General features: G+C 47.7%; 1 protein-coding gene across 1 annotated transcript in view; it reads right to left on the bottom strand.

Moving 5' to 3' along the window:
- The window catches only part of LOC148481403 (uncharacterized), a 167,103-nt gene that overhangs the window by 99,142 nt on the left and 48,750 nt on the right, over positions 1-19,211 (bottom strand). Inside the window, exon 2 of the mRNA XM_088453534.1 lies at positions 16,905-17,219. Within this exon, the coding sequence (XP_088309660.1) occupies positions 16,905-17,219 (315 nt within the window). The remainder of the gene's footprint in view (positions 1-16,904; positions 17,220-19,211) is intronic.

Below are 19,211 nucleotides of genomic sequence, written 5' to 3' on the forward strand. Positions count from 1 at the left end.
TGGATATTCGCACCTGGATAGACTCTTGAATCCTTTGTTCTAAGGTTTGTAGGTCTTCTTGTATATCTTGGCGGGTTGGTAGTGATTCAAGGTGTGTTAGAATTTCGGCTATGTCTCCACTCCCCGGATGAGACTGAGGTGTCATAATAGGAAATTGTCTCACGGGGGTTGATTTTCCTTCCGAACTTCTTGAGGCCATTGCTGGAAAGGATGGGGAAGATGGGGTAAGGCCAGGAGTGGTGGACCCAAATAGAGAGTGAAAAGCCTTTGACTGCGAGGGTTTAGAAGGTGTAGCAGCAGATTTCTTAGATGTATTACATCTCCCCATGAGTCAAAGCTCTAGGCTTCAGAGAAAGACTCGTGCATCGTTAATACAGAACCGGTCTAGGCATCAGTTACTGGTGTGTCCCATCACACGGCCCCCTCCATTAAAGTGGCGAGATCAAGGCATGTACACGCCTCTGGTCCTCATATCTTGAGGTACACTTGTCAGTGAAGTTGAAGCTGGCACTAATAAATTTCAAGGCATATGGGTTAGATAATGTGCTAATGCCTATATAATAAGGCATGTGTTAGTGGCAACTTCAGCCCACAAGAGGGCACTCCAGTATCAGAAATGTTATATATTTGACAATATTATAGCAAAAAGAGGAGTGCAGAGTGGTTTCTTGTCAGTAAAGCCCAGGGAATTCTGTGATATTAAACAGCACTTTTTCAAACCCCGTTTTGGAGGTGTATATATTATACCTCCTTACTTCCAAAATGACCTAAGGAGTCTTCAGGTATGATAAGGGTAGAGAGGGAAAAATGGCTTCTGTCACCCTTGTGGATCCCTGGTGCTAATCCTCCACCAGGGGAGTGTCACCGTGACAGGTCTGTATCTCGATGTCCGATCCCCCAAACTATATCTGTCTTAGATGCCTTTAGTATATATTGACCCTGTGGTCGCGGGCACTTCAGCTGGAAACAGAGCTCTAATGCCATCATGCGGCTGAAGCAAGGAACCAGCAGCTAATAAAACAGCTGCCGGCAACCCCCGCTACTCACAGCGCTGTGGACACTCTCCGGGCACAGTGTCTGGTGACTCCATATAGCTGGTATGGTGTCTGCAACAGTCAGAGCCACCGTCTTCAGTGGCAGCGCGGATGCACAATGAGGTAGGCCCCAGGGGAGGGGAGAGATCGAGGCCGGGGATTTAGTGAGGGAGTTAGGCCTCAATCAGCAGGGGTCCATGAGGGACCCCCCGATTCTGAAGCCTCAGTGCTCGTGTGATGACCACACTCTCCCACCTCCCTCGGCGTTCACTGGGGGTCAGATCTCCTCCTAAATGTGCCAAAAGAGAACGTAATACAAGCTGGAGTCCCAGAGCTTGTTAAGGGCACATCTGGCTTCAATGCCGATCAGGCCACACCTCAAAAAAGTTTGTTTGCCCAGAATAAAGCCAGAGTGGTCTTGGTAACACACAAACCTGTTGTGTGTACTCTCACTCTCCAGCCGATATCAATGCATACCTAACAGATGACTGAATGATTGACTGCTTGATGTGAGCTGTGGGAGACAGGGAGCCTGCTTGAAATCGCCTTTAACTCACTTGCCACATACACACATTGAAAGATTCACCTTGAAAAAGGTGTCAGAAGGACGCTGAAATGCATAGGTGCCTTTCACTGGTTGTTTACCTGGTCCCTAGACCCATTGATGGAAGCCTCCTTGCATTATCAAGAACAGACGCTCTTTGTCCCTTTGAGCCTATACTGCAATTGATTTTTCACTACGTCCCTCTGCATCATCACGGAACACAGAGCTCTCTGACACTCACCTGCTCATCACGGAACTTTGGAGCGGCCACACCATCTCTCCTCTGCAGTCTCCCCGCTAGTCGGGTCGAGCGCTCATGGCCAGCCACTCGTGCATGCAGGTCAGAGCTGTTACTTTCAACCACACAGAGCACGGAGCTCTCTGATTTTCACCTGCTGGACATGGAATTCTGGTGCGGCCACCTCACTCCCCTCTGCATCTCCACCGACAGTTGGGTTGAGTTCTGGAGACCAGCCATCCTAGGTCGCGGCATTCCTCATTACTACCATTGGATCACCACAACAACATGTGTGTTTGACCCGTCTGCTTGGAAGGTAACATTGTATCAGTTGTCAATTGACTGTTCTCTGTGTCCAATTGCCGGATTATGCTCAGAGTTTAACACTCTTAATTATTGATATACAATAAGCAAGGTGCTTCCAAAAGGGCTTATCATTAGCCACTGACTTTTTAATGTTTCTAGTTCGGGACTTTTCAATACATTTAGACTGCTTACTCTCATGATCTCTATCATACACCATCACACTTGCCTCATTTATTGTCCTATGTATTGGTTTATTAATTGTAATAAACATATAATCTTCTTTATTATACACTTTCTGCATTGGTTTGAGTGATCCATATTTGTGTTTTTCAGATTCTATGGTTGCTTTATATTCTACACATTGAAAGTTTATCTGGGAACTGAGGGCCTGATTCAGAGCCGGACGCTCTGACCAGAGCGCTCGCTCTGAATCAGGGCCCTCTTACCTAAAAATGTAGCGGCCTCTTGGACGCTCGCATAGCTGTAGGTTACCACCCACAGCTTATGCGAGCGTCCATGATGATGGTCGCGATGGTCAAGACCATCGCGACCATCGGGCTTGCGACGAGACCCTGCGTTAGGGTCTCGCTGCCGCAAGCCCTGGAGTGCTTTTGGCTCTAACAGAGCCAAAAGCACCCCCACAGACATCACTAGTGATGTCAGTGGGGCCGGCTCCAGACGGAAGGCGTTCCCATGGGAACACCTCCGTCTGGGCAGCAACGCCCCCATCACGCCCACCAAAGGGGGTGTGCTGTCAATCACCATCGACAGCACGCCCCCTTTGGTGCGAGACCCATAGCGACAGCTTGGCTGTCGCTATGTGGGTCTCGCGCATGCGCACGACGGAGCTCCCTCCGTCATGCGCATTAGGGCACCATCGATCCGCTTGCGACCGTCCTGCGCTCGCCAGCGGGTCTGAATTAGGCCCTGAGTGAGATGGATGTGGGAACTGCAAGGGATGGTTGTGGAGAGAGAGTAGGTTGGTTGTGGGGAGTAAGGTGGATGGTAGTGGGGACAGAATAAGATGGATGTGAGGACCGAATGGGAAAGATGTGAAAAACTATAACATTATTTTTTGAAACACAACACTTTACATTACCCTGGTGGCTGCTTATCGCTGCAGCCGCTGTGTATTCATTAGGGAAGGGGGGGGGGGGGGGGCAGCGGTGCTTTTACATTAGGGATGGCCATTGGTGGGGTGTCCATCGATGGACCTATCAGTGATTAACATCAATGGCACAAAAACCATCTTTGGTAAACCATCGATGGTTTGCACCCCCTCAATGGCCACTGCTGCTGGGTGCAGGTTGGGCCACAGGCCAATCGTAACTGTTGGGCATGGGACTTAGCAGACACCGCTGGGGTTGGGCTAAGATCTGGGACTGTCAAGGGGAAAAAATCGTTGACTCCCACTCATCCATCAATGGCGGAGAATCATTGGCCCTCATTCAGTGGCAGTCGCAAGAAGCGAGCGCTCGCTCTGAATAAGGGCGGCCGCTTGACTTTTCAAGTGCGGCTTCCTTGTCGCTAGCTAAGCTGCGAGTTAGCACCCACAGCTTTAGCGACCGACCAGGTTGATGGTCGCGATGGTCAAGACCATCGCGACCATCGGGGCTTGCAACAAGACCCTAAGGTTTGGTCTCGGTAACCGAAAGCCCCAGGGAGCTTCCTGCTCTGATCGAGCAGCAAGCTCCCCACTGACATCACTACTGATGTCAGTGCGGCCGCACACAAAACGGCAGTCATTCCGTAAGGAACGCCTCAGTTTGTGAAACCACCCCCCTGCCACGCCTACAAAACGGGTCGAGCTGTCGATCAACATCGACAGCCACCCCTTTTGTAGTGAGCTCCGGAGCAAGAGAAATTCTCTCTCGCTCTGGGGCTTGCACACGCGGAGTGCGGCCGGTGCGTGCGCAGGGCCTAAACATTGACCCGGTTGCGAACGTTCAGCGCTTGCAACCGGGTCTGAATGAGGTTCATTGTTTCTCTGCCATCGATGGTAAAACTAGTTAACATTGACCGACCCCATTGATGTTTCAAAAATATTTATGGTCGATGGCCATCCCTAATTCCTAGGGATGGACATCGGAAGCCCACCATCAAATAATGGCTGGGCTTCCACCATCAAAACGTTTAATTCAATGGTAAGTAACCATCGCAGCAAAAGTATTCGATGAAATAACTATTAATTTTAATGGCACATGGGCAAAAGACCTATAGCACGACTGGCAGGGGATGGAACTGGGGGTGAGATTGGGTGGGAACGGGGGAGGAACCTGGAGCAGACTCTGTAACAAGATGCCCAATGCTGAGAGATGCAGCAAGTGACAGCATGGAATACATACGAATTGCCATCGGACACAAGTCCGGCGGTCAAATCCCGGCAGCGGCAGGCCGACAGGGCTGAAAATCCCGATCGTCCGCAGGTAAGTATGTTCTAACCCAGCAGTTCTCAAACTGTGGGTCGCGGCCATCTCAGCTTGGGGTCACAACTCACATGGGTTTCAGAGTGATGACTCCTCTGATCTCTCCAAGGAGTCTCAAACCAGTTGAGCTGTCTGTTACTTCAGACTCCTCGGATCATTGGCTGAGAGATTCAAGGAGTTATCAGGCAGCTCCGCCCCCATCCCAGCATCTCCTACCCTCCCTCCCAGCAGCAGTCAGCAGCTCCGCCCCCAACCCAGTGTTCAGAATATTCCTGCCCAGCAGCAGTCAACAGACCTGCCCCCATCCTGGTGCTCAGCATCTCCTGCTCTGAGTCCAGCAGCCCCGACCCCACCTCAGTGCTCAGCATCTCCTGCCTGGCAGCAGCAGAAGCTGACACACAGGCAGCTGCACCTAGCACCAGCAGTGGACAGACTCAGAGGGAGCCAGCTGCCAGACTCTCACTTAAAGTCAGATGTTCTTAAGCAAGTGCAGCCTGGGGGGTGGAAGGGGAAGAGCACCGCGGCTGCCAGGGTGGGGGCGACAGATTGTGCGATGATTGCTGTGGAGGGAGTAATATATATATATATATATATATATATATATATATATATATATATATATATCTAGATGCCTGTCATTTTCCCGACACCGGGAGACAGGCACCCGGCATCCCGATCGAAGGGATGCCGGGCGCCGCAAGCGGACAGCCACAGGGGGAAGTTAGGTTTAGCGTACCCAGGGGGGACTTAGGGTTAGGCACCCCCCTAGGAGGGTTAGGCTAGGTGGAGGGAGGGTTAGGCACCCCCGGGGGGGACTTAAGGTTAGGCAGCGGGGATGGGGGGGTTAGGGTTAGGCAATTACAGGGGGAAGTAGGGTTAGGCACTTGCGGTGGAGGTTAGGGTTAGGCACCCCTAAGGAGGGTTAGGTTAGATTAGTTATTACTTGCCTGAGGACAATCGGGATATCCAGCGCTGTCAGGCTGCCGCTGCCAGGATCTATTCAGCTGTCGGCCTGACACTGGCGGGAATCAACGCTTGCGGCCGGCGGTATTTCATATCGATTCCCAAAAACCCCCCCACATTTTTTAGACACCCACTGGTGGTTCTTCTCACCTATTGCCACCACCCTTTCATCCACTGCCATCCCCGTCACCCACTGCTACCCTCTGCTTCTCCCTGCCACCCACAGCCTCTCCATCACCCTCTGCCTCTCTCTGTCACCCACTGCCATCTATGTCACCCTTTGCTTCCGGACTGCCTCCCTAGTCATTCACTGTCTATCCGGTCACCCCCTGCCTCTCCCTGTCACACACTGCCTCCCCCCGTCACCCACTGCCTCCTACGTCACTCTTTGCCTCCCCAGTCACCCTCCGCCTCTCCCCTGTCACCCTGTTTCTCCTTGTTACTGCCTCCTACGTCACCCTTTGCCTTCCCAGTCACTTCCTGCCTCTCCTTGCAGGGACAGGGCTTTGAAAGGACCTCGACCCTGCGATGTGCAAGAAATTAAGTGATCCCATTAGCGATCACTTCACTTCTGTTTTGTGCTCCCTCAGTGCTACTGTGCATGTATGGTCTGCATGCATGTGTGGCGGCCGTTTTGCAGTAACTTGCTGGGGTCCTGTAATAATTTTTATTGTTAGACTGGGTCCCAGAGCAAAAAAGTTTGAGAACCCGGTTCTAACCTAACCTACCCCCACTAACCCTCCTTAGGGGTGCCTAACCCTAACCTTCCCCCCAGTGCCTAACCCTAATCCCCTCTAAGTGCCTAAACCTAATGTGGTAACCTTGACTTTATGTGGTAAGTAAAGAGTTTACCTTGTGTGTTGTGGTTCAATCTTCACTCGACTTACGGAGAGGTGAGAGTAATGGAAGCACATGAAGGGGTGACGAGGCAGCTTGTGGTTTTTATTTTGTGAACACAGGTTTATTAGAGAGTCGGCAAGGCACTTGCATAAATAACACTCCGCATTCAATGAGGCAGCCTTTGAATTGCATCAGTGGGGAAAACATCAATAATGAGATTACACAAAAACAATGGCATTTGCACGGCACCATACGGATTGGTGTAATAATACTTCGGCAGTATGACCATACAATGTAAGACAACTTTTACGTTACTATTCACAGTTAAATTCAGTATTGAGCATACATTCTTATCTCAAACGGTTGCACACTACAAGAAAACAATTCAGCAATGATGACAGTACTAAACTAACTAACAGTTTCAATGTCCAGATGACCTTAAACACAAAACACTGTATTCCTACCCGTCTTCGCTGCTGCAGCTGGTGGAGCTCTTATAGATCAGTTTAAGTTGACCATGGTACTAGTCCCGCTTAGTGTAACATTTGTTAGTATTAAATCTGGGAGGGAAGAATCGCCAAAGTGTGTATGGAAGTCCTGTACACAGTACAGCAATTCAGTCACTGAATGCTAGTTCCACTTTTCTCTCTATAGGCACATTCAATTCTCAGGCAATCAGAAGGTTATTCAATATTCCTAGACAACTGTGTCCCGCAGTTCTATCCCAGGTTGATGGGCTATATTATCTCCTTTATGTAGTGTATTCCAGCTTTCAAGTATCAAAGAATCACTGTGCTGTGAAATAGGACAGTCTTGGTGTGATCCGGAAAACATGCAGGGTAAATAGTTGTAAGCTTGGTCAGTGAAGCAGATAACTCCTATATAATGAAAGTGAAAGTAACACTGAGGTTCTGCTATTTGCAACAAGGTATGAGAAAGTCCACTACTACTGAGTGTCAGTGCAGCTCTGCCTGTGGTGCAATCAGTCTTCCACTCACCACTCCTGTAGTTACCTCTGGTGCAAGGCTATGTAACTTTTCCACTGCTGGAGCTGTATGTCTATACTGCAGTTAATCGGTGGCCATCTTGTGGTTGGCAGCATGGCAACTCAAACCAAGTGTTGCTGTTGGCCTGCGGCCATCTTGTGGTTGGCAGAAAAAGTTATAAATCGCAATAGGACAGCGCCTTCTCTTATAAGTAGTATAACTGAAATTAGGGTGCTTTGAAGTTACCCTATGATGGCTGCTGCTGTGGTATGGGGCAGGGAGAATGATTACCCTGTACTGCGTGTTGCCACTGTGGCTGTGTACCTCCACGAGCGGCTCTTGCTGCTGTGCTGGACGCCTTAATGGTGTGCTGCTCTTGGTCCCAACTTCCCACTGCTGTGGCTCACCTGACCCGGTCTATCTTCCGCGGGTCGCCGGCGTCCACACTACACTAGAGCTTTGCAGCTTGGCGGTCTCTGCCCGCTGTCCTCGCGCTGCACGCCACACTTCTCCTCAGCTCCTGGCAAGCCCTCTATAACTGACCCTCTTCTTCGCGGGCACCTGGCCACACCCACTGCTTGAGAGACAGGACAGGCTCATCCAATCAGCGCCCACTGTCCCCGTGCTGCACACGTGCTGGGGAGATATGTATTAACTCCTTCCTGGCCCAAGGTGGTACTAACCCCACACAGTCCTAGGGGTGTCCGTTTCATGGGTGTCACACTAACCCCCCCCCCTTCCCCGCTGCCTAAACCTAAGTCGCCCAGGGGGGTGCCTAACCCTAAGTCCCCCCCGGGGGTGCCTAACCCTCTCTTCCCATAGCCTAACCCTAACCTCCCGGGGGGGGTGCTTAACCTTGTCCCCCCCGGGAGCCCTAAACCTAACCCTCCCTCCCCCCACGGCTGTCCGCAGCGGCACCCGGCATCACTTCGAACGGGATGCCCGGCGCTGGTCTCCCGGCGTCGGTAAAATGACAGGCGTCTAGAATTAGACACCTGTCATTTAATCCTCACCGGGATAAAGCAGTCGGGAAGCCGGCTGTCGGGCTTACGTGCGCCGGCTTCCCGATTGCATACCGGACAGCACAGCTCACAGCATTAAAGAAATTTAACCATCAGAACGAATCATTACCATTCGATGTCGGCAAGCATCGGAATGCTGCCAATGAATGTTAAAAATACTACCATCACAAGAAAAACATTGATGGTTGACAAACATCAACCATCGATGTCCATCCCTACTACTTCTCCACGGCTGCTGGCCGGGTAATCACTGGTGGGTGGGGCTTATCATACATACCCCGGGTGGTTGCACTTGAAGGGGGGAGGGCTTTTCACACATTCCCGGTGGCTGCTTCTCTCAGCAGCTCGCGGGGTAATCACTAACGGGGGAGGGGGGAAGTGCTGATCTTATTTGTCCCTGGTGGCTGCTTCTCTCTGCAGCTTCTGGGTAATCACTGGGAGGCAGCATTGATCTTACATGTCCTCTGAAACTGCATAGAGGAGCAGCCACCGGGGACATGTAAGATCAGCGCTGCTACCCAGTAATTACCCGGTGGCTGTAGTGAGACGCAGCCGCCAGGGACATGTAAGACCAAGGCAGAGACGCAGCTGTCGGGTGGAGAGAGGGTGAGCCCAGCTTGTGGGAGGATTTGTCACTTTCCAGAGCTTAGCACAGTATATCTTCCCCTCAGCACCTCAATGTTTGACCATGCTTCTGCCAGCTCCGTCATCTTACTGATGTTGGGACAGTATGACCTATATGAGGCGCAGTCTAATAGCCGTGAGGGGAAGCAGTGGTCTACCTGATCTGGCCTATTGGGAAATTTGAAGGAAATACAGAACATTACACACATGAGAGGTCTTGTTACCTTACTTATTGAACCACCCTAGTATTTCCAGCAGGGTAACAAATATTGTGTTATTTGTTTGACATCTATATTTATAGTTATAATAGTTTTATTATTCAATTTCCTTATTTATTGCTTAATTTTAAGCTGAGTATTATATATACTGTATAATAAACGGATGTAGTCGGCATCCCGGCGTGCGGGATGCCGACGGTCTTAATAATGGCACCGAAATCCCAACAGGCCAGGATCCCGGCACCAATATCCTGACCATCGGCATCCCAAAGGTAAGTATCGGGGTGCAGGGGGAGGGTAGCAATAGCTAGCGGGGTTAGGGTTAGGCACTAGGGAGAGGGTTAGGCACCAGGTAGGGAGGGATGGTTAGTACTAGGGTGCGGGGAGGGGGAGGTTAGGTATAGGCACTAGGGGGGAGGTTAGGTTTAGGGTGCGGGGAGGGGGAGGTTAGGTATAGGCACTAGAAGGGGAGGGTTAGGCACCAGGAAGGGTGGGTTAGGTTTAGGGTAGGGGTTAGAAAATGACTCACCATTCACTCCTATGGGTGTCGGGATCCTGGCTGTCGGGATGCCGCTGTCGGTATTCTGACTAGCAGCATCCCGACAGCCGTAATATCATACCCACCCAAAATAAACACATCTATTTTTATCACAGCAAGAAGCACTAATTAATGTTAGGGTTGTTTGCAGATACAGGGGCTAATGCAGAGTTGAACGATAGTCGGTTTTGCGGACTACCTCGCTTTCTTCCTCACTGGCCGCGCTCTGTGCCGTGTTGTGCACAAGCCAGTTCCATCTCCACTTGCGGACAAAGGGGCGTAATGGTGGGGTAACCCCCCTTTATACTCTCTGGGACCAGGTTACTAGACCGCCAATCCCCCCACAGGCCTACTTTATGATGGTATTTGTGGTTTAAACAGTGCCTCCACCCAAGTATGTGGTTGGTATAAAAGGACATGGTCTACTTGGGAAAACCTCAAGGGTGGTATTTAACTTTATATTGTGTGTAGGTTTGACTGTGGTTTCACTTTTAAATATACTGCATAAATATTACATTAGATTTACCAGCTTGTTCGGTCTGTTCTTTTTCTTCAGGTCCGCCAACCTGTATCTCTTAGCTTTGCAACAAAATCAGGTAAGAATTTCACAGTACATTGACATCAGATATATTTTGTAATTTGGAAGAAATAAAGACCATGCAAATGCAATACACTTAGTATTATAGTTTTCATTTTGTAAATACCATATGTATATACCTATTGTAATAACAAGCTATAACTTCCGGTTATTCTCACTCAGTTCTGTGAGCAATCTGCTGAAATAGTCTTTTGTTAAATGTCCATCTAAGTCTCTTTGTATAACCTGCTGTGAGAGATTAATATCCTGTATATGGTTTTCTCTGTAAACCTGAGGAGCTGCGGCAGGCGCTATATTTAGTCTGGTGAGTTTATAGTCCAATATTGCCTGCTGGATTACATAACAATAAATTCCCTGTAGGGATTATATAGCTGAGGAAATAACCAAGGCTATGTGCAATGTAAACTTCAATAACTTGTGTGTCCACTGTCATTGGTTTAAGGCTTCTCTCTTATTGAAAACTAATCTGTGCTTGAAAATCCACAGCACATGAGGCAGAGGAGTAGACTTTAACCCTCTACCTGCTGCTCCTCAATTTAGTAACCTCTTTGCATAAAATAGGTTAATCCTTATAATTTTACATAAACCTTCTATGGTCCAGAAGGTACATAGTTAATGTTCCTCCCCTCAGAAAGACAGCTTTGTAATAATGGAGTTCAGTTAATGGCTACTGCTAATGAGTTGTGCTTTGATCTGAGCTTATGAAGATGGATTTACACACAAGTGTCTATATGAGCAGCGCTGCTGCTGCTACTCACGTGGGGAGACCTGATGCAACTACCGCTTCTCACCCTTCTGTCCGCCAGAAAAGGGGCTTCTAGATCTTGTGCCCCGCTGAGCCGTTGAGATCCTCCCCCAGCGCTCAGACACAGCTGATGCCGGCGTCTCTCTTCCGCGTCTGGTACCTCCCCTGGCACTGCCGCCAGCTCCCAATCAGCGGTCACCGGCTCCTCCTTCAGCACTGACGCCGGCAACCTGTCACTGCTGCCGGCGCCTCCCAGCTATGACGCTGGTGCTTGGTCACGGATGACCACGTCCTCCCAGGCACCGGAAGCCTCAGCGCGGCTACAGTACCAGGATGCCTCTCACTAGCCTCCGTTCTTACTACCCAGCGCTCTCGCTCTCCAGCGCTTACGTGAGTAGCTGAACAGGCACTGGAGGGGGGAACAGCATTCTGCCTTTTAGCGCTATGTGCAGCCTTTTTATAGCCATACACTAACGCCGTGTGACCTCTCCTTTCCCGCTCACAGCGCGAGCTAATGGTCAGGTGACCGCTCGTGGCTTACTGGAACATTCTTATCCCTTCAGGGAGAGTGAGAGAGAGAAAAATAAAAAATTACAGCACTGCCTTGGCTATCCTCCTCATACGCATACTCCCCTCACATTCTTCTTACATTAATGTAAAACAACCATAAATAATTATTTTCATAAATAAACATTACTATGCCTATCATATATATATATATATATATTCTTAAGGTATAAACAACTAACTATTATCTGCAGTTAGGTATCCATTTACTGGGGTGCCGCACAGCAACCCCAGTGTCATAAGTATACAAAAATAATACACCATGAAGCTACATAAACAATTATAAATCCCTAAAATATATACATTATCCTCTCAGTAAGCCAGGTATTTACCCTTGGCTACAGTGGTAACTGGTTATTCACACGTAGGCAGAGAGGGCGTGCTGGCATAATTGTGTACATACATAATTATACCTGTTTTCAGGCGAATCTTTGGCACCAGATATATGATGTTGCAAGTGCACATTGATGATGATGACGACTATAAAACCAAGCATATAGATAGGATTTGGTCTGACCACAGCAATAAGCACAACTCTGCACATACTGTAGGTGATTTTACACAATGTGGAAGGAATTTTCTCAAACTTGCATATATTCTCTGCATCAGCCCCATAATCAACAATCTACATGAGAAAACTGTTCTATATAATACTGTGGGGCCTATTATTCATCGAAGGCTATATGGCCTCTGATGATGAAGGATTGAACTTGCTGCGAGGGATATTTAAGTATCCAACTCGCAGCAGGGTAAACGTGACACCGGAGCAATTCATCATTGCTCTGGTGATGGGACAACTGCTCCAAAAAGCAGTTGTACCAGTGGAAAGTATCGCAGCTATTTCTGTAGCTGCGTTACTTACCTGCTACCCGTCATCCCGGCTACGCATGCGTGACCTCGGGTCATGCAAGCGTAAAGCCACCAGGGAGGGAGTGAGGAGGTGGCAGAGGGATCTGCTCTGATCCCTCTTCGCATCCCCGTAACTCCTTTCCATAGGAAGGAGCAGGGATCCAAGAGCAAGCGCCGTCTGAAGATAGCACTTGTTCTCGGCAGCAAACTCCAAAAACTTTCTTTTTTTTTTTTTCTGCTGAAGCCCGGGGAGGTCCTATTGGACCCCTAATGATGAATAGCCCAGTAACCTATCATTTCCGCATGGTTACCGGACCACTTATCATATGATGAATAGGCCGCTGTGCCATAGTAGTCCCACACTATACAGCAGAACTTCTTGTCCTTTCATGTTCTTTATTTCATTTTGTACTTTGGATTTATACCTGAACACACCTATATCTGTTGAGAATTCAGGAATAATGCTTAGGTCATATGTTATGTAATTAAGGCTATTAGACTACAGTATACACAATCCGTGTGTCTGTCTACTCTGGCAACAGGTCAGCTTTCTGTTCTGCAATTATTTCCTCTTGATAAACACTGTATTGTATGGGAGCAGCTCCTTTACCAGGTCGGTCTGGCAGGTATCACTTAGAGTAACAAACAAAATAGTCCACAGGTCCAAGTTAAATACAAGTTTGGTTGTCTTTTATTTGTATCAAGCACAGAACACGGGTTGTACCTAGTTGGGTGAGATTACAAAATAACCGAACAAAAAGATCCACTCATCTAAGCTACAACTAACAGCAATCCTCCATCTCCTGCCACCCCTGCTAAACAAAACAAAACCACCCTTGTCCTTTTATGAGAGACCCACCAGCTGGTGATCTCTACTATAGATAACCCCGTCATTAAGGGCTCTATTCATTATAACTTAATTTCTACAAAAGCTGGTGAAAATTAACGATACTGTAGCCCATTTTATTTGTAGGGTCCCTACTTTCCTAGAATTGACAACACTGGGTTGACCAGTTTGGGTTTGGTTAATGCTTAGGCAGGGGGGAGTACATGCTGTGTGCCCACCTGCTTTGGCATTACAACCCCGGCTGGTTCAGACCGGTGCTTGTTATAGGAAAATAGGGGGAACCCCAAGCCAGTTTTTCCCCTGATTGTCCTGTACCAGAACAGGCCTAGAGCAGGCTTTGTTTTTGGAGGGGGTGTGCACAACATTTCTTTATTTCACCTACAGTATAACACACAAAAGCACCGCACAGATCACACTGACGTGTACAGTGCTTCTGCATAACATGCTGCTCACAGGCACTTTTATTCATTACTTCTATTCTGCTCCGTGTTCTATTGGGTTTTTAAACATGACTCTAAGTAAAGCCGTTAGTTGTATTCCTGACTAGGGAGAGTACACGCTTGTTGGTTCGAAGGTCTATTGACTTCTATTTGTGTGTTTGGTCGTATATTTTTGTGCAGGATCATGTATTTGCAATCATGTTTGCCTTTAGTAAATCTCCGAGTTTAAAAATCAGGGAAAACCCACACGTGAATGCAATCTCAGCCAGACACAATTCTAGTAAATATACCCCTTAGAAAGGTGTAATTACCAAAAATTTGTCCAATAAAGGCATGTCAGTTTTCAGGTGAATTTCTCTAAAAACCTCAATGGTGGGATAAATTATGTGGGACAGGTATGGAGAGGTGTAAATTATGTGGGACAGGTATGTGGAGGTGTAAGCGATGTGAGACAGGTTTGTGGAGGTGTAAATGATGTGGGATAGGTATGTGGAGGTGTAAATAATGTGGTATAGGTATGTGGAGGTGTAAATGATGTAGGACAGGTATGGGGAGGTGTAAGTGATGTGGGAAAGGTATAGGGAGGTGTAAATTATGTGGGACAGGTATGGGGAGGTGTAAATGATGTGAGACATGCATGGGGAGGTGTAAGTGAGGTGTAAATGATGTGAGATATGTATGTGGAGGTGTAAATGATGTGGGACATGTATGGGGAGGTGTAAGTGATGTGGGGCAGGTATGGAGAGGTGTAAATGATGTGGGACAGATATGGGGAGGTGTGAATGATGTCGGACAGTTATGTGGAGGTGTAAATTATTTGGGACAGGTATGGGGAGGTGTAAGTGATGTGAGACAGGTATGTGGTGGTGTAAATGATTTGGGACAGGTATAGGGAGGTGTAAGTGATGTGGGACAGGTATGTGGAGGTGTAAAGTATGTAGGACAGGTATGTGAAGGTATAAAATATTTGGGACAGGTATGGGGAGGTGTAAATGATGTGAGACAAGCATGTGGAGGTGTAAATGATGTGGGACAGGTATGGGGAGGTGTAGGTCATGTGGGACAGGTATGTGGGGGTATAAATGATGTGGGACAGGTATAGGGAGGTGAAAAAGTAAGTCATGTGGGACAGGTATGGGGAGGTGTAAATGATGTGGGACAGGTATGTGGAGGTGTAAATGATGTGGGACAGGTATGTGGAGGTGTAAATGATGTGGGACAGGTATGTGGAGGTGTAAATGATGTGGGACAGGTATAGGGAGGTGTAAATTATTGGGATAGATATGGGGAGGTGTAAATGTAAGTGATGCCCATGTGGAGGTGTAAATGATGTTCGACAGGTATGGGGAGGTGTAAATGATGTGAGACAAGCATGTGGAGGTGTAAGTGATGTGGCACCGGTATGGGGAGATGTAAATGATGTGAGACAGGTATGGGGAGGTTTACATTTTGTGAGACAAGCATGTGGAGGTGTAAGTGATGTGAGACATGTATGTGGAGGTGTAAATTATGTGAGACATGTATGTGGAGGTGTAAATGATGTGAGACAGGTATGTGGAGGTGTAAATGATGCGAGACAGGTATGTGGAGGTGTAAATGATGCGGGATAGGTATGTGGAGGTGTAAATTATGTAGGACAGGTATGTGGAGGTGTAAATGATGTAGGACAGGTATGTGGAGGTGTAAATGATGCGGGATAGGTATGTGGAGGTGTAAATGATGTGGGACAGGTATGTGGAGGTGTAAATGATGTGGGGCAGGTATGTGGGGATATAAATGATGTGGGACAGGTATGGTGAGGTGTAAATGATGTAGGACAGGTATGGTGAGGTGTAAGTGATGTGGGACAGGTATGTGGGGATATAAATTATGTGGGACAGGTATGAGGAGGTGTAAAATTAAGTGATGTGGGACAGGTATGTGGAGGTGTAAATGATGTGGGACAGGTATGTGGAGGTGTAAGTGATGTGGGACAGGTATGTGGAGTTGTAAATGATGTGGGACAGGTATGTGGAGGTGTAAGTGATGTGGGACAGGTATGTGGAGGTGTAAATGATGTGGGACAGGTATGTGGAGGTGTAAATGATGTGGGACAGGTATGTGGAGGTGTAAATGATGTGGGACAGGTATGGGGAGGTGTAAATTATGTGCGACCTGCAAAAAGTTGGGAACAACATCACTAAAAGTCGGGAACAACATCAATAAAAGTCGGGAACAACATCACTAACAATAAAAAAAGGAAGAACACTGAAGAATGGAGTAAATTGAAATCTGAGCCGTCATTAAATATCTACAAATGAAGATGATGCCCACTGAGATTCACACTCACGCTCAAGCTGGAGCATCGATTGGAGAAATGTATTGAAGTAAATGTTGAAAAATAATTGTAATTTAACTTAAATTTCTCTGTTAATTATGGTCAGGCACAGACTTTTGGAGCAACCCTCATAAGTGCAGCTCACTTCAAGTGCAGTCCTAACAGACTCAAGAGCCTGTTTGCACTGGATTGCAGGTGCAACTAGTGTCTGACAAACAAACACATACACAGTGACAAAGATGCCAGCAGTCTTTCTTTTACACTCTTCCCACCCACTCAATCTACCAACAACTCTCTTTAATGGAATCTCTAATGCTGTCTATCGAAGCACAACTACATCCCACACCCTCTCCATACACTCTTCTGTGTGAAATGGCACCTGATCACTAGGGAGAGACTCTTAAATGCAATCCAAAACATGCAAGATCCGAGATTTCCAGGGAAATTACAATTTGCCTCATTTTCAGATCCCAATTTAGTGGGAAGACAAAAGCCGGCACTTGGTTCTACTCTGAAGCCCCAATTTTGGGTGTTTTGTGATTTTTGCAAAACCAAACTGCTCATCTCTAGTATTTAGTGATTCGTGTCAGTGCCTTGGTACTTGGGTTGCACTTTTGCAGAAATATAGCAGCATCCATGGTCCAACATCTGAATATTTTTGGAGTAAATAAAGCTGGTAAGGAAAGACATATGTACTGTCCATCCCCTTCTGCAACACATCAAATATAATTTTAGGTTTATGGGGCAGAGGGTAGTTCCTTTAATGCATCATACCTTCTTACTAGTAATCAGTTATTGTTACCTGAGCATACAGCACTGGCAGCTTCAAATTGTCCACAGTTATGATTCCCCCAACCACTATGAGGGCATATAGAGATATCCGACTCCGTTCCAATACATTTCACATCATCCATCCAAATAGTACCATTAGATTGTCCAAAGAATGCATTTGTCGGGGCTGACAACGCAAGTCCACATTTCAGTTGACTACACGCAACTTGTGCATCACGGCTATCCCAGCTGTCATCACACACCGATCCCCATATATCTTTGTAAAATACTTCAACTCTCCCAGCACAGATGCCAGGTCCGTTGATTAGCCGTAAGGGGACTGATCCTAAAAGAGCAGATAAATAAAGGTTTATATAGAAGTAATAAGATAAAGGAATATTCATAATAAATACTATAGATTTGTTGCTGTTCTTTGCATCAGCTTATTTATTTTAGTTATTAACATTTACTTATATAGTGGCAGCATATTTCATTGAGCTTTACAATAATAAGATTGTTTTAGACATAAATCCCCCACTACTCACTTCCAAATGTTGCATTCACCTCACATAGCTTCTTCTGGTTGCCAAGTGAAGCCGTCTCCCTCAGTCAGGAATCTTTACCATGTCAAATTAAACCACCAGAACAGTATTTGAAAATTCCAACAGAAGTTTATTTTGTTCAAAATGTTGTTTCAATTATGACTTACAGGTGGCATGGTTGTCTAAATGCTATGGAGAAACATTGTGTCCTGTTGCATATATATAATAAGCAATAAAGAGTGTATGTCTGTCTGTCTGTTTGTCCTTTATGCACGGCCAGAGTTTTTTACCTAGCTCCACTATATTTGGCATATTGGTGTAGTTGTTTTTGACTAGCTTTGAACTTTGTCAGGGCCACACACTGTCACACAATTCCATAAAACTGGGATATTCTTGAATTACACAGGTTCTGGGACTGAAGGGCTGGCTTCATACACACACTGTGTCACACTCTTGCAGGCTGATGAGCAGCTCAACACTCAACGCATTCAGACTGTGGCAGACAGCATGATCAATCCACAATCTTTGATCCTGGCAAAGTTTAGCATACAGAGATTACAAACAGCAGGGGAGGTTGATCACAGCCACTCAGTGTCACTGTGGGAGGGCTCCCTTCTGTCCAGCAATGGAACTCCAGTCCCGTGATTCCCCCCCTGATGGCAGGCCTGCTAGACATGGTCTTCAATGTTGGTCTGCAGAGTGATTTCATGGGGTGAATCAGCTGTGGATGCAGTGAGAGGGATCACACAGATTCCCTATTAACGTGAATCTGCACATGCGCCTGATCTGTATTGTGCATGTGCAGTACGGGTCTGCGGTCCTGCACGTAGTCCAGAAGCGACCTGTCAGTGATTGACAGTCCACTGCCATTTCTGGGCAGGGAACAGGCAGTGACTGCCTCCTTTTCCCAAAATGGAGGTACATCGCCACCATTGAGGGGGCAGCGTGAGAGGCCAGGTTTCCTGGCCTCATTTACTCATCTGCGGTGGCCAGCTTGCGTGACCCCCATGGTCACTCAGCAAGCCGAAGGGATCGCAGACGATCCGATGCTGTGTCCTTGGATGCAGCTCATATCAGTAATGCATGCAGGAGGTGTGACGCCTCCTGCTGCATTACCATATTACAGCTATCGCAGGTGTAATGTGGTAGCATATCCGTCCATAGCCAAATCACCCCCTCCATTCTGCAGTGATTTCTGAACCTCAACTGATTTTGGAATCTATACTGATTTCTGGGCCTGATTCAGACCCGCTCGCAAGTGCTATGCGCTCGCAAGCGGGTCGATGGCCGGGCAGTGCGCACACACAGCGTGCGCACTGCAGGTGCGCGAGCGAGAAATCACTCGCTCCGGTGCTCACATCCAAAAGGGGTGGCTGTCGATGTTGATCGACAGCTCGCCCCGTTTGGTAGGCGGGTCGAGGGGGTGGCTGGCCAAACGGAGGTGTTCCCTAAGAAACACCTGCCATTTGGGGGCGGCCCCACTGACATCACGAGTGATGTCAGTGGTGAGCTTCCGGCTCTATTAGAGCCGGAAGCTCACTGGGGCTTGCGGGAACGAGATACTACCACAAGGGTCTCGTCGCAAGCCCGATGGTCGCGACCATCACCTGGTCGCTCGCATAAGCTGTGGGTGGTCACCCACAGCTATGCAAGAAGCCAGGAGGCCGGTTTTAAAAAAAAAAGCGGCCGCCCTGATTCAGAGCGAGCGCTCGCTTTTTGCAAGTGGCTCTGAATCAGGCCCTCTATTCTGTGAGTCAGTCTGTTCCTGACAGTATGATAGTCATTTACTACCTGCA

This window comes from Taudactylus pleione, unplaced genomic scaffold (assembly GCF_031769625.1).
Source record: "Taudactylus pleione unplaced genomic scaffold, aTauple2 ptg000582l, whole genome shotgun sequence".
Classification (NCBI taxonomy): Eukaryota; Metazoa; Chordata; class Amphibia; order Anura; family Myobatrachidae; genus Taudactylus; species Taudactylus pleione.